Below are 15,279 nucleotides of genomic sequence, written 5' to 3' on the forward strand. Positions count from 1 at the left end.
TCTCTAACCAGTCTGTCTCTGTCTTTTTGTCCCTCAGACAGCGTCCACACTCTGACTTGTGCCGTGATGCTGCTCAACACGGACCTTCATGGAAACGTGAGTCTGCCTTTAGTCCTGACGAGCCGCCGGTCGGTTCGAGTGTCTGATCGCTGAGTCACGGAGACGACGACCTGCTTCACTGCTCAGAGTCAGCGTCGAGTCGTTCCTGCTTTCTGCCCCGTTAACGTTTATTATCATCCCCACAAAGACGGTTAAACGCTGGGCGAAGTCTTTATGTAGTAGTTTAATGGAGTGAAACCGTATAAATACCGTCTGTGTTGTTGTTTGTATTGATTTATTGATCGGTGTGGGACAGGATCCAGCCCAGATCCAGGAGACATGACTGCACAAACTTCAATTTGTTGAACTGCTGTTGAGTTATTTTATTCTGACCAAAGTTATGCTGCCAGTGTGGGAACCCTTTCGAATAATACATCAAATATTCGTGGTTAATAAATAATGTGCATATTTCCTCATTTACCAAATAACACAATTTAGTAAAATGTCTGGGAAAAAAAGTTCAACAAAATCTTAATTTACAGTAAATATTTATGTAAGAAAAATATGAAAACAATCTCATAATGTGACTGTGATGCTGGATGCTGCCAAATAATTTGCATAATTACTCATCTACAAAAAACAATAGAGTTAATTATCTAATAAAGGTCAGAAAAATCCTAAATAAAAATACCAATATTTAGAAAAGTCTACATAACTAGCATAAATATTGTTTTTTTTTTAAACTTAACTAGCTAAAAAGTATTATTAATGTTAGCAACAAATATGAACAACACAGAGTGAAAAAAGAAGAAACCTAAAATAAAAATAATTACAAATAATACAATCCTACATAACCAATGTAAGTAAAATGTTTAGAAATATAAAATATAATAATGTATGAATAAAATGTTTAACAGATAAAAATAACATTAGAAAAAATCAACAAGATTTTTAGGAAAAATACAAATAAAATGTCTGATAAAAGTNTTTTTTGTCTATTTCTAGTTGTTATGTCTATTTTTGGTGGTTTTGTTAGTCACTGTGCTGCTAGGTTTCTAAACTCTGTGATGGTTTTACGTCTCTTTTGGGTCATTTTGTTCTTCCTCAAGGTCGTTTTTCATCTTATCGTGGCTGTTTTGTGTCTCTGTGTCGTCTTTCTGCCCCATTTTTTGGTCATTTTGCATGTCTGTGCTCATTATTCATTTCATTCTGATTCATTTGTCTTTTTTTTCATCATTTTCTGTTTTATTTGCATCAGCTTTCGGTTTTGGTGCTTAATTATCTTAACATAATGTAATATAAAACAGACATTCTGTGAAATAACAAAACGTGTGGTGAAAAACACCGACTGTGTGATCTTTGCATGTGTTAACTGAGCAGATCAATCAGAGGCTGAGCTCCATCATTAGATCGGTGGATGAATGTAATCAGAGGCCCTACAGTCGCATTCATATCATTATTTCCAGTGTTTTTGCTGCCGATCGTCTCGCAGCTGCATTTACATTCAGCTCTGTGATTCCTCTGTGATTGACAGCTCCGAGGAAAGCAGGGGGGCGGGCCGAAGCCGCCGTCCCCGCCCTCTGATTGGCTGCNCTGTGCAGAACTGTCTTCACAGTGCGGTGAAGAAGGATCCACATGGTGTAGAAATGTCCCCATAATGCGGACATGTTGTAGTGATGGTGTAGAGATGTCTTCACAGTGTAGGAATGTTCTCGTCATGCAGCAAAACAATCCCAAAAACAGGTCCTCTTGGTAGAGAAATGTCCTTGTGTGTAGGAATGTCCTCGTCATATAGAAATGCCTTCACAGTGCAAAAATGTTCTCATAATGCAAAAATGTCCTTGAAGTGGAGAAATTTCCTCGCCCAGCACGAATGTCCTCACAAAGCAGGAATGTCCTGAATGTGGCGCCTTAAACCTGAGATTTGTCCACACAAACGCAGAAACCCGCCGTCACACACACTCCGGATGGCGTGACGTTGGCTCGCTTCATCTTCTGGAGTCAACTGTAAAGCCTTGAATTTAATGATTGACGTTATGAGGACTTATTTGTCCTCAGAAGTAGGTCAAGTCCCCTCAGTGTGACTGTACGTACAGTTGTGTGTCCTCACAGCATGAGTAAAACACACACTCACAGGGGTTGTTGTGATTGTGAGGCCAGAAAGAGAGAAAAGGAGCTGCTGCATGAATTTCACTTCTCATGACCGCCGGGCAGAGCGAGTGTGCGTCTGAGTGCGTCGTGTTACGTTTGTGTCGGTGTGTTGCCGTGCGTGTGTGTGTGTGTGTGTGTGTGTGTCGCTCTCCCACTCTTTTGTTTCCGTCTCAGTTTTTCCATCTCAGCCTCCGAGTGATCAACATGAATCTGCGTCACCTCTTCACCTCCATCATCATCATCATCATCCTCATCATCCTCCTGCCTCTGAGTGCGTTGTGTGTGCGTTGTGTGTGCGTTGTGTGTGCGTTGTGTGTGCGTTGTGTGTGTGTGTGTTGTGTGTGTTGTGTGTGTTGTGTGTGTGTGTTGCTGCTCGGCTCTGGTTGGCTGGGTGGCTGCTGGTTGGTGCAGCACTGAGTGTGTGGGCAGCAGCTCTGACTGACTGCGAGCAGCACAGAAAACAGTCAATGCAGAATATTTAGAACAGAAAATCATGAATTATTCTCAGCCACAGAGGAAATCAACTGGTTCTGCTCCGGGTGTCGCTCACAGTCATCGTCCTCGCCCACAGTGTTCGGGACACGGTTCTGAAGGAGGCGGACACGTTCAGGTGTCGAGTCCCGATTCTGGACAGTTTACGTGTTCAGTGCTCACGTTGTTTGTTCTGAATAATAACTGAATAGCAAAGAAACTTCCTAAAATGTTCTGAGATGAACAGAATCTAAACATAGCTGCTGGTTAGGACACCTGCTGGTCAACAGACGTGTAAAATAATCACTCCTGGGTGGTTTTAGGATTCTCTCTGGTTGTTTTGTGTCACTTTATAATTGTTTTGTGTGTCTTTGTGGTCATTTTGCGTCGCTTTAAGGTCATTTTGTGACTCTTTGTGGTTATTTTGTGTCTCTGTATAGTTGTTCTGCTTCACTTTGTGGTTATTTTTTGTCTCTTTATAGTTGTTTTGTGTGTCTTTGTGGTTGTTTTAGTCCTCATTGGTTTTGTGTCTCTGTGACTATTTTGCTTCTCTTTGGTTGTGTTGCGTCTGTATGTGGTTGTTTTGTGTCTCTTTGTGGTTGTTTCTTGAGTTTTTGTGGTCGATTGTTGTCTTTTCGGTCATTTCCTGGTCATTTTGTGTCTTTTTCTTTTCTTTTTTTGTCTCCTTGTGGTAATTTTGCATTTCTTCATTTCTGTTTTTAGAGTTGTTTTGGTCGTTTTTAGTCTTTTTTTAATTATTTAGTCTGTCTTTGTGGTCACTTTTAGTCTCTTTATGATTGTTTTGCTTCCCTTTGTGGTTGTTTTGTGTCATTTTGTGGTTATTTTGTGTCATTTTGTGGTTGTTTTGTGTCATTTTTTGGTTGTTTTGTGTCATTTTGTGGTTGTTTTGTGTCATTTTGTGGTTGTTTTGCGTCTGTATGTGGTTTAGTTTTATGTCTCTTTGCGGTTGTTTCTTGAGTTTTCGTGGTCGATTTGTGTCTTTGTGGTCTTTTGGGTCATTTCCTGGTCATTTTGTGTCTCTGTGGTCATTTTGTGTTTCTTAGTTTCTGTTTTTAGAGTTGTTTTGGTCGTTTTGTGTCTTTTTTTGATTATTTTGTGTCTCTTTGTTGTCACTTTGAGCCTCTTTATAGTTGTTTTGCTTGCTTTGCTTTGTGGTTATTTTGTGTCTCTTTGGTTGTGTTGCGTCTATATGTGGTCGTTTTATGTCTCTTTGTGGTTGTTTCTTGAGTTTTTGTGGTCGATTTGTGTCTTTGTGGTGATTGACAGCTTTGATCAGAGCAGGGGGGCGGGCTGAAGCCACCATCCCCACCCTCTGATTGGCTGCTGAGAGAAAATGCATATGGCTAGAGCGAAAGGAAAAAGTTTCTCTCGCTTTGCGTCTTTTGTGGTCCTGTTTTGTCTCTTTTTATTGTTGTCTGTAGTTGTCTTGCATCTTTTAGTGGTCGTGCATTCGTATAAGTTTTGCATCTCTTTGGTCGTCTCGTTTCTCTTTGGGTTCGTTTTGAATCTCTTAGTGGTTGTTTTAGGTCTATTTGTTATCGCTTAGGATCTCTGTGGTAGTTTTTTGTCTATTTCTAGTTGTTATGTCTATTTTTGGTGGTTTTGTTAGTCATTGTGCTGCTAGGTTTCTAATCTCTGTGATGGTTTTAAGTCTCTTTTGGGTCATTTTGTTCTTCCTCAAGGTCGTTTTTCATCTTATCGAGGTTGTTTTGTGTCTCTGTGTCGTCTTTCTGCCCCATTTTTTGGTCATTTTGCATGTCTGTGCTCATTATTCATTTCATTCTGATTCATTTGTCTTTTTTTTCATCATTTTCTGCTTTATTTGCATCAGCTTTCGGTTTTGGTGCTTAATTATCTTAACATAATAATATAATATAAAACAGACATTCTGTGAAATAACAAAACGTGTGGTGAAAAACACCGACTGTGTGATCTTTGCCTTTGCATGTGTTAACTGAGCAGATCAATCAGAGGCTGAGCTCCATCATTAGATCGGTGGATGAATGTAATCAGAGGCCCTACAGTCGCATTCATATCATTATTTCCAGTGTTTTTGCTGCCGATCGTCTCGCAGCTGCATTTACATTCAGCTCTGTGATTCCTCTGTGATTGACAGCTCCGAGGAGAGCAGGGGGGCGGGCCGAAGCCGCCGTCCCCGCCCTCTGATTGGCTGCCGGGAGAAAATGCGCATTGCTAGAGCGAGGGAGAAAAGAGAGAGGAGGAGGAGGAGGAGGAGGAGGAGGGAGAGCGAGCAAACAGTCCTCAACAGTTCAGAGTCTCGGCAGAGAGGAAGAGGAGGAGGAGGAGGAAGAACCTGAAGAAGAAGAATAGGAAGAGGAGGAGGAGGAGTGAGCTCACCTGGCCTGACGGAGGGATTGTCCTGCAGGAGGAGGACGACAACAAGCGAAGGAGGAAGAGAAAAGGAGAGTGGGAGCGAAGTTGGAGGACGAGGAGGGAGTGCAACAGGAGGAGAAACTCCTTTTTTTCCTGCTCCCCATCAGCTCGTCCCTCTTTTTTCCTCTGTACCTCCATCCTCCGTCATCCCTCCATCATCCCTCCATCAGGGAGCCGGAGGAGGCTGACGTCAGTTTTGGGGTGCTCTCTCTCTCTCTCTCTCTGTCTGCCTGTGTGGGTGTGCTCGCTCGCCCAGCCTCCCTGCTCTTCTTCTTCTCTGTTTCTTTTCTTTTTTGGATGCGAGCCGCCGGTGCTGCTGATGCGCTTCCTCCGTCACGCAGCTTTATTTGCAGTCCAGGGATTCTCCTTCACCACCACCACCACCACCTCCACCGCCACCGCCGCCGCCGCCGCCGCCGCTGCTGCATCAGGAGGCTGCGTTCAACAGCAACAGATTTTTTTGGGTTTTTTTCCCCCAAAATCGGGACAAGACGGAGAAGCCCAGAGTTTGGATGTTTTTGGGCTGAAGGTTTGGCGTCGTGAGCCGATGAATCACGCACCACCGCTTCCCAATTGTTGATGGATTCGACTGTAACAGACAGTTTGGAGTGTCGAGTTGTTTAATGAGACGCGAGCGGGAGGCGGACGAGCTGGCAGCCGGCCGACAGCATCAAATATTAAAATATGAATAATTTTCACTAATTTACAGCAGAAGAAAGTCTGTTTTCCCCAAAAAGATCTCTGATTTTCTATTTTGATTCAGTATAAATGCATTTTTTTGGCTTGAGATGCAAATTGTTGAATTGTTGGTCAATGTGAGGAAAATTAATTTGAACCACAGAACTCCATGTATGCAGTCAGAAATAGTCTTCTGAAGGATCTTCAGTCATAAAATCCTGCAGCAGCAACTGTATAAATATGCCTAAATCAAATATGCTTTCAATCAAAGAGTAAATATCTGAATTAGTCACGTATTCTGACTGAAACAGACTTTTAAGTTGTCATTTGTTGGTAATTCCTGCAGAACTAATCCAGATTTTCTCCTTTTTTCAGTTTGAATCGACTGTAAATCAATTTTCTTTCTCATTTTGTTGACTGATAAATTGATTAACATAAGAAAAAATCATTTGAACAACAATATTGCATGTATAAACCTATAAATACAATATTTTTCAATTTAAAATTTTCCCCTTAAAGGACCTCAAGTAATAAATCAAATTTTTAAAGATGCTTAAATGATTTTTCTTTACAACATGACATTTAAATCAAACTTTAAATATATCTGAATTTGTTCCTAAACACATTTCTATCACAGATTTTTACTCGATTCAGTTGTTTTTCTGCAGGAAAAAAAAAATCTGCTTTTTTTTGTTACAATTAATTGTAAATGAAATTTCTTTATTATTTTGTAAAGTGATTAATCGATTAATGTGACAAAAATACTGGAAACAGTAGTTTGTAGCTCAAGTTTTAACCATATTGTACTCCTAAACTACACAGTTACACGTAAAAAGTTGTATTTTAACTTTAAACTAACCTAACTACAGATATATAGAGCATGCACGTGTAAGAAGATGCACTAACATATAATATTTCACATAGAATAGTTGATCTGTTGCATTTTTAGACAGATTTTGACCTTTAATGTGAGATAATGATGTTTTTTTAGCCCCATTTTGAACCAAATATAACAGAATTATATGAATGTGTAAAAAAAGAAAAAGTCTGTTGTTGTTTTTAACACAAAAATGGTCTTTTGAAGGGCGTTGAATAATTAATGCTGCAGCAGATTGTGTCCAGCCTCGGTCCACGGTTTTTTATGTCGTTTGGCAGCGTCGCCGTGTTGTTGCTGTCGTTCTGCCTCCAAACACCTGAGCGAGTCGCCGGCGGGCAGCCAGCAGGATTATGAGCCGGATGAAGCGCCGCTGTGTTTTTATGCATAATGAATAGAGATGGATCCATAATGCAGCAGGCTGAGCTCCGCTGAGGACACAATCAATCCAGCCCCCGTTCGTCCAGCCGTCGTTAAGACTTCAGTTCCTATTTTAGACGCCCTCGTCTCCTCGGCTGCTTCCTGCCTGAATTTTGGGAACTCCGTCAAAGCGAGCTGGAGTCACGTCTAAGTTCCTGTGAAGTTTGAGGACTAAACTGACGATCTTGAGCTGGTTTCTGGTCAAAGAAGGAGATATCTGTTGAACACCTGGAGATTGTTGAACTATCTGGAGGTCACATAGAGGTTCGACTCCTACATAAACCAGGAAGTGGTGGAAAAACCAAGAATCCCTTCGTTGGTCGGATCTTCTCTAAAGACTAAATCAAACCCACGATGATCGGCGTGAACAGCATCCACTCGACGGGCCGCATGCGGTCGCGGTCGCTGTGCTCGGTCCGGAGCGGCCGGGACTCGAGGGACACCGACCCGTTCAGGTATCCCAGAACCCCTCGCTCGCGATCCCTCAAACCGCTGGCCTTCCCCGACCTGCTGGGGAAGACCCAGGACGGGCAGCAGCACCCGCAGACCCGCAAGAAGAAGGTAGAAACCGGAAATGCACGATTACAGAACACAAAAATAAACATAGTGAGCACAGTTTAAACTTCACAGAAATCCTCAAGGTGTCATTAAAACTTCTCTGTTCAATCCCAAGCAGGTTTAAAAGGCATTTGGACCCGAGGAACCAGTTTCCCTGTTGGTTACCCAACGGTCCAGAAGCACTGCTCTGGATTTCTGTGACTTTTTCGTTGTTTTTTTTCTTTCTGTCCAGTTTAACATCTCGTCCACCTCCTTGTTTCACCTCCGTCAGCCGTCTGAACCATTTCAAGCGTCTCTGTTGCTGTTTTCCAGAGTTTGAAGCAGAATCTGATGGAGTCACGGCGTCGCAGGTGGTTAACAAACAACCCTGTAAGACGGGTTTAGTTGTTAATGGCCAGTGACGTGATAGTTACTACTGTCATATGTTCACTTGTTCCATGTGCGAGAGGCAGTCCTGGAACTTTTTGATCACTGCCTGAAAGTTGAAAATCCTACCGTTCTTTTTGGTTTTTTACAGTTTTGGCTCTAAAAATAGTTTCATTTTGCTGATTTGTTAAAAATTAAAGGTTCTGGAGTTCAGGTTTTCCTCTCTTGCCTCGGCTACCCGCCGTTCTTCCTGCTCGGTTAGCGACCGTCGGCTCTGCTCTGTGTTTGATGAAGCACTGCTGGATTCTTTGAGGTTATATAAGAATTCTAACTTTACATTTAAACCGCACTGCAGAATGACAAACTCAGTGAGGGAAGAAATGACATAAATCAGCATCAGGACATAAAGAGAAGGATGTTTTTCATGTTGTTGGTCTGTTTTAGCGACTCTGCGCCGCCTGCGACCACAACACACACACAGAGAGTCGATCTGGTTTCTGCACTGAGGAGCGTTTCATTCTGCACCTGGACAATCCTGAAATATTAAACCCTGACATGCTGAACGTCCTCCGTGAGCCTCATGCGTGTCTCATGCGTGTCTCATGCGTGTCTCATGCGTGTCTCATGCGTGTGCCGCCTTGTGTCTCTGCAGACGCTGTACAGCTCCATCAAGAACGAGAAGCTGCAGTGGACCATGTAAGTTTGGCTTTCCAGGTTTGACACGCAGCATGTGCAAACATCTGGTGTGTGTGTTGGAGCTCCGTCTGCACGTTTCTGTGTGTGTGTGTGTGTGTGGGTGTGTGTGTGTGTGTGTGTGTGTGTGTGTGTGTGTGTGTGTCCCCGCTGCCCCGACTCCCTTATTTAAGCCTCTGTTGCCACGGTAACCATTCCCTGCTTCTTCCCTCGCTGTAATTACAGGTCAGCATCCCAACGCCCATGCTTCACCGTGGACTGCCGCACACACACACACACACACACACACACACACACGTACAGTAAATGTGTGCGCAGTCGGGGCGTCTCGTTCAGCATCTGTCCTCCCTCGCGCCTCAGCCCTGTCTTTATCCCGAACGCCTCGGATCGCTTTCCCGCGCGTCTCCGCTAACGTTTAGCCTGATTTAGCGATAACTCCACGGCAACGTAAGGAAAGCATAAAACACTCTGGGATGATGGACCAGGTGGTGACCAACTTCAGAAAACAAAAAAACCAGACTGTAGGAGCTCATTTGTTTTATGAATTTTAAACAGATTGAATGCAGCTAGAAAATGATGACATGAACTCAAACGAAGATGCCGTTTCAGATCCCGGTTTCATATTTTTGCTTGAGAAAACATCGGTTGTCCTGAACTTTAAGCCTTTCTGTTTAGGATCCAACAGCTTCGATCACAGTGAACCAGAACAAATAGCTTCTGGACCTAACTCCAGTTCTCTGAGCATGTAGGAGACCAACGGAGGCTTCTCATGTCGGCCCATATGGTTAGTTTTAAGCTGTGGACGGCGACGTTAGAGAGGACCAGACGGCTACTCGACCAGGACGTTGAGAGGGCAGAATATTACCACGTTTTATCCTCTCAGAGTTTAATTAATCAGCACTGAGCCCCACACAGTGGTGTTCCAGGGCCGCTCACGAGTACCCGTCCTGAAGTGCTCCCTGTTGAAACAGCCCTGAAAATAAGAGGGCGGTCAGAACACACACAAAGGTTCAGGCTGGCGTAAAACAGTCCACAAGTTCCTGCAATGGAAAACAGTTTGTTTGGTTAGCTTTGGAGGTTTGGGTTCATTTAAGTCCCTTGTTAAACTAAGAGGACGCAGACAGTAAACAGGTGGTAAGGCTCAAATAAACTACAGAGCGTTGGTTTTGTAGACCCATCCATCCACCCCGACCTTCTCCCTGCACCAACTTGGTGTCTCGTTACCTTGATCGTTTCCTTACAGGTAAAAATTCAGGTTACAGCAGCTTAAATACAAATGAAGCCCAGAAGGAATCCAAAGAAGAAGATATAATAAAGATGATTTGCATCTTTTACATGTACAAATGTGACCTATTGGACATATAGATGTCTAGAGATACGACATAATGGATAATAGGATGCTGTCCACTGCTGCAGCTTGGTGCCGGTGGGACCTGGCGGGAATGTTTTTAGTCTTCATGTCAGTGTGAGCTCCAACAGCTTCAATGTTAACTCTGTGTGAACCAAAACAACGATAAAGAGAACTTATTGGACATAACTCCAGTGCTACGAGCATGTAGGAAACAGAATAATAGAGTTTTGTTATGTTGGTGTCGATGGTGAATTCTAACGTTTGAGAGGCGAACATGCTACGTGATGAGACCGTTTAGAGTCCAGAGAAACACCACTTGTTGTCGTCTTTGAGCTTCACCCCAGAATAGGTTCCAAATATGCAGTTATGCCTAAAAGAAGCATCACAGAGTCGGGTTTGTTGGCCCATTCATCCACCCCGACCTCCTCCCTACACCACACCTACCAGACTTCCTTCTCTGTTCCTGTCATATTTACTGCAGCCACTGGAGGGTGCTGGATGTAAACAGGCGTGGTTTGGGTGAATTTGGTGAGACTGTGGTGTTACACGACCACTAGAGGGCGTTTAAAACGATTTAATGAGGTCGCATGTGATGAGAAAAGATGGTGAGACGTTGATGAGACGATCGGACCAGATGATTGGATGAAATCAACTGCAGGAAGTAATTATTTATAATTAAAGACTAAAAAAAACGTACAATGCGTAAGTTTTGTCTCTCGCCTCCTGCAGCGATGAGGAGGAGCTGAGGAAGTCCATGTCGGAGCTGGCTGACGTCCGAACAGACTCCGCCTCCCACACCATGAAGAGGCTCGGGAGTGGTGGAAACCCGCTGGTGGGCGTCGCCCAGCAGGCCGACGGCGAGCTTTACAAGAGCGGCTTCCTGGTCCGCAAAGTCCACGCCGACCCCGACGGAAAACGAAGTACGTCACGACTCCTCCTCCTCGTCTTATCTCGTCTTCCTCTTCATCTGTAATCCTTGTGTTGTATTGACGCTGTATCTGACTGTATTGATAAAAACAACAACAACCAGTTTGTATCCGTCCAAATGACCTGCTTTCCTTTTCTTTTGATCTGATTAAAGCTCTCAGATTGTTCTTACACAGTTGACATAGGCGACACAATACAGAAATGAATGAATACATTTCTGTTTTTTATGCTGCTTCTTCCAATTTGTGGAACATTTAGCTTCCTACGTCAAAGGGAGACGCTAAAAGACAACCTCTAACTCCGATTATTTGGGGTTTTAGAGGTGAAGTGCTTCAGTTTTAGAAGATATTTTAATTAATTACAGAACAACAGCAACACTTATAAACTTCTACTTCACATATTAAGTTTTAAGGTGCTAAAAAAAACCAAGAACTGTGTTTCTTCATTCAGGATTATTTCTCAGATTAATGCTAAACGTTGGACCTGACTTGTGACGTCTGATCTCCTGCCTGCTCTGTGCTCGTGTGTAATAACCCACAATGCCTTGCTTCTTGCAGCGCCGCGGGGTAAGAGGGGCTGGAAGTCTTTCTACGCCATGCTGAAGGGTCTGGTTCTCTACCTGCAGAAGGTAAACATGTGGACTGCGTTTCCCAGCAGCCTTTGCTCTGTACAGCCGGGACACATTGTGGTTATCCGGCTTCATTAAACCAAACAGCCTCATGTCGCCGGTTAACGAGTGTTTCTGAGCTCTATTTATTGAACATATTGTGATGTGATTAATACTTTGGATTCCTGAAAACATCAGGCCGAGGAATTACGCCCGTAGGTTTACGTTTATGCTAATGCTGATTAAAGCTTCCTTTTTCAATTAATCTGATTGGTCAGGAGGGAAACCCATCTAGGTCAGACTCTCTGATCCGTCGTCTCGGTTCTGAGCAGCCATTTGTTGAATTACTTACTTTCATTTTATCAACACATTCACACACTTAAAATCAATTAGAAATTAAATAAGAATAAGAAGGATACTTTAAGATTTTAAAGGCTTAAAGTTTTAAGTTACACATTTCTCTGCTGTTAACTTTTTTCTTTACGTTTATGCTTCGAGGCCAAAGACAGGTTGACTGGTTTGGTCTCATAACGTATCCACGGTGGCGTTAAAATGTTCTCGCATTAACAGAAAGAGGATATTTCTCCTGCTGTAGAAACATGAAACAGCAGCTGCAGTGTGTCCGATGCATCTCCAGCTGCATTCAGTCAATGTGATGCAGCAGCTGCAGGTGTGTTGTAGTTCTCTGAGAACCTTCCTGAAAACGAATCGATCCACAGGATGAGTATCGGGCAGAACGCGAGCTGACGGAGGACGACGTGAAGAACGCCGTGTCCATCCATCACTCTCTGGCCATGAGGGCTGCAGACTACAGCAAGAGGCCCAACGTGTTCTACCTGAGAACCGCCGACTGGAGGGTGTTCCTGTTCCAGGCTCCGTAAGAACCAACCTCTGCTCTTTATGTTCTTCTTTGCTGTTTGTCTTTCACTAGATGTTATAAATAAAGTTGAGCCATCGTCGCTCCGGTTCAGTTTCTGTTTCCGTGTTTGTTGCAGGAACGCGGAGCAGATGCAGTCGTGGATCACGCGCATCAACGTGGTGGCGGCCATGTTTTCGGCTCCTCCGTTCCCGGCGGCGATCGGCTCCCAGAAGAGGTTCAGTCGTCCTCTGCTGCCGGGATCCAACACCAAGCTGTCGCAGGTACCAACTCCTCCGCCAGGTGTTCAGCCCTCAGTCTGTTCATCGGTCAGGTGATTATACCCACAATCCTTCAGTCCCTGATCAGCTTCGTGTCCCGACAGGAGGAGCAGGTCAAGTCTCACGAGAACCGGTTCAGGGCGGTTTCCTCCGAGCTGGCCGACCTCACGGCCTCCACGCCGGACCGGAAGGTGAAAGGTCGCGAGCTGGAGGAGCAGAAGCTGCGACAGGAGTACCTGGAGTTCGAGGTGAGGAGGTTCACACACCTGCTCCTATGCAGGCTTCATTCAGTAGAGCTGCTCAAGTTTTTCAGTTAGAAATACTTTAGACTGTTTATAGAAGCTGCAGAGGACAAAGTACTCAGATGTTTACTGAAGTAAAGTTACTAAAACCACACTGTACATCTACTCCATTACAAGCACAACACCTGCACTGAGCATGTTCCTCAAGTAGAAGGATGCTACTTGCTAGCATCCCTGGGCTAATGCCAAGCATCTTTAGGCTAGACTACAGCATAGGCTAGTGACTAGCATCCTAAGGCTAGTGAATAACATCCTTAGGCTAGTATTTAGCATCTTTGGCTTAGTATTTAGCATACTTAGGCTAGTATGTAGCATCCTGAGGCTAGCCCATAGCCTTCTGAGGGTAATGGTAAATTGTTGATTCTTGATTCTTGATTTTTTATTTTTTATCTTTTCTCTTTTTTCTTTGCTCTCTTTTATATTTAGTAGAGGAGCAATTTTTAAATTATTTTCTTACCCAGTAATTAGCAAAATCATCAATCAACTGCTGATTAATCCTACATTATGCCCTACACTGACAAAATGACAGTAAGAGACTCCACCTGGTGGTGCAAACAGGTATTACAGCTAATTCATAATTAATGTCTGACATGCACGTCCTCTGTCTCCTGCCTTATTGGTTTATATATTTTTAATTGATAACAGCAATTATTAATTACTAATTAGTCGTTAACGCTCCTCATATGGACTCATTCTTGCCGCTTGTGTATTTTAAAAAAACGACTAAAAGCAGCAAACAATCTGCACTTTGACTGAAACACACGACGGCCTCTGAAACCACCAAACATGAACGACGAAGTCACATCAGTCTGTTTGCTTCTGACACCTCGGAGTCATTTATGAGTTCGACATCGTGCAGCTCGACTCGTGTAGAAACCTCCGAGGTCTGAGCGTAGCCGCCGACAGGCTGAAGCTCCTTCTGTCTTCTGTTTCTGCTCGTCCTCATCATCGCAAACTGGCGCTGAATCAGCGTGTGGTGTCGAACGCAGTGTGGCAGGAACACCGAGCTGCTGTTCGCTGCTTCTCCTGCTCGCCATTTCACCGACCGACGCCGAGCTGCTCGAGTCCCGACGCAGCGTTTCACTGCCCTTTAATCTGAATAGAAGATCAGACAAACTTTACTGATCCCACCGTGGGGAAAGTTCACCGTCACAGAAACAGTGTAAATTCAGTACAGGAGTGATTTAGAAACACACAGGCAGGGCTGCAAAAGAAAACATTATATACAGAAGATGATGGTTTAAGAAAACTCTACACAAGGATGAGGTGGGAAAAAAAATGTCCATGTTTCCTCCTGTTCCTGTCGCTGTAGAACACGTCAGGGTCAAAAGCAAACTAAACACAGACATCGACTGTCCTGTTGTTACTACAGACCCTGAACTCACCGCAGACCCTGAATGCATCGCTCACCGTCTCTCGTCTTCGTTTCCTTCCACAGAAAACCCGTTACGGTACGTACGCCATGCTGCTTCGAGCCAAGCTGTCGAGCGGAGACGAGGACCTGTCGGCCTTCGAGTCCCGGCTGTTTGACGACGGCGGCCTGCAGAGGGCGCACTCCAGCCCCACGCTGCCCCAGGACACCGCCAGCAAGGAGAAGACCCGCGGCGCCAAGACGTCCAAGAGCCTAAAGGTCACGTCCTCTTCGTCCTCGACCTCCAAGTCCAGCAGCAGCGTCAAAGAGTCGAGCAAGAAGAAGAACGGCGGCGGCGGCGGGAACGCCCAGCAGCCGGAGCCGCAGAAGCAGAGCAGCAAGCAGGACGAGGCGCCGTAAGGCGGCGGCGGCAGCATCGGGGTTTGTACGGAGCGTGTAGCTGGAGGTGGAGCATCATGGGTAGCAGGCCGACATCCTCCTTTAACCTTTTCTGTTCAACCTCCTGATTGGCTGAGAGGTCGGCGAGGAGGAAGGAGGGCGGCGAGCCGTCCACGAGTGAAGTTCGTCATCAGTTTCTTTCTCCTCCGATCATCAACCTCAGCCGGACGCACCGAACACAGCCGTGAGCTTCGTTTGCGGTTTGAATCCTTCAGTTCAGGGACTTTTTCTGGAGCGTGTCGTCGCTAAGAGACGGAGACCAAGTGTTTCATCGCACGAACCTTCAGGACCGAGAACACTTTGTGGGAACTTCATGTTTTTTTTGTCCCCTCGGAGCGACGAGCGCTGACCTCCTGCGTCGCTCCGCTTCTCCTAGCAACCGGCAACCGGGGAGCAGGATGCAGGTTGCCATGCCGACCATGTGACGGACAGACTGCGTGGGATTGTTGCCGTAGTGACCAAGCAAAGGGACGAGGGGGG

General features: G+C 44.7%; 1 protein-coding gene across 1 annotated transcript in view; it reads left to right on the plus strand.

Moving 5' to 3' along the window:
* Positions 1-15,205, plus strand: part of LOC103369174 (PH and SEC7 domain-containing protein 1) — a 30,788-nt gene extending 15,583 nt beyond the window's left edge. The window contains exons 5-13 of the mRNA XM_008297823.1: positions 38-140; positions 7,420-7,609; positions 8,625-8,668; positions 10,746-10,936; positions 11,501-11,571; positions 12,270-12,427; positions 12,546-12,690; positions 12,792-12,935; positions 14,428-15,205. Coding sequence (XP_008296045.1) covers positions 38-140; positions 7,420-7,609; positions 8,625-8,668; positions 10,746-10,936; positions 11,501-11,571; positions 12,270-12,427; positions 12,546-12,690; positions 12,792-12,935; positions 14,428-14,760 — 1,379 coding nt within the window. The 3' untranslated portion in view covers positions 14,761-15,205. The remainder of the gene's footprint in view (positions 1-37; positions 141-7,419; positions 7,610-8,624; positions 8,669-10,745; positions 10,937-11,500; positions 11,572-12,269; positions 12,428-12,545; positions 12,691-12,791; positions 12,936-14,427) is intronic.
* Positions 15,206-15,279: the final 74 nt, after the last annotated feature.

The sequence above is a fragment of the Stegastes partitus genome, unplaced genomic scaffold (assembly GCF_000690725.1).
Source record: "Stegastes partitus isolate 25-593 unplaced genomic scaffold, Stegastes_partitus-1.0.2 Scaffold1251, whole genome shotgun sequence".
Classification (NCBI taxonomy): Eukaryota; Metazoa; Chordata; class Actinopteri; family Pomacentridae; genus Stegastes; species Stegastes partitus.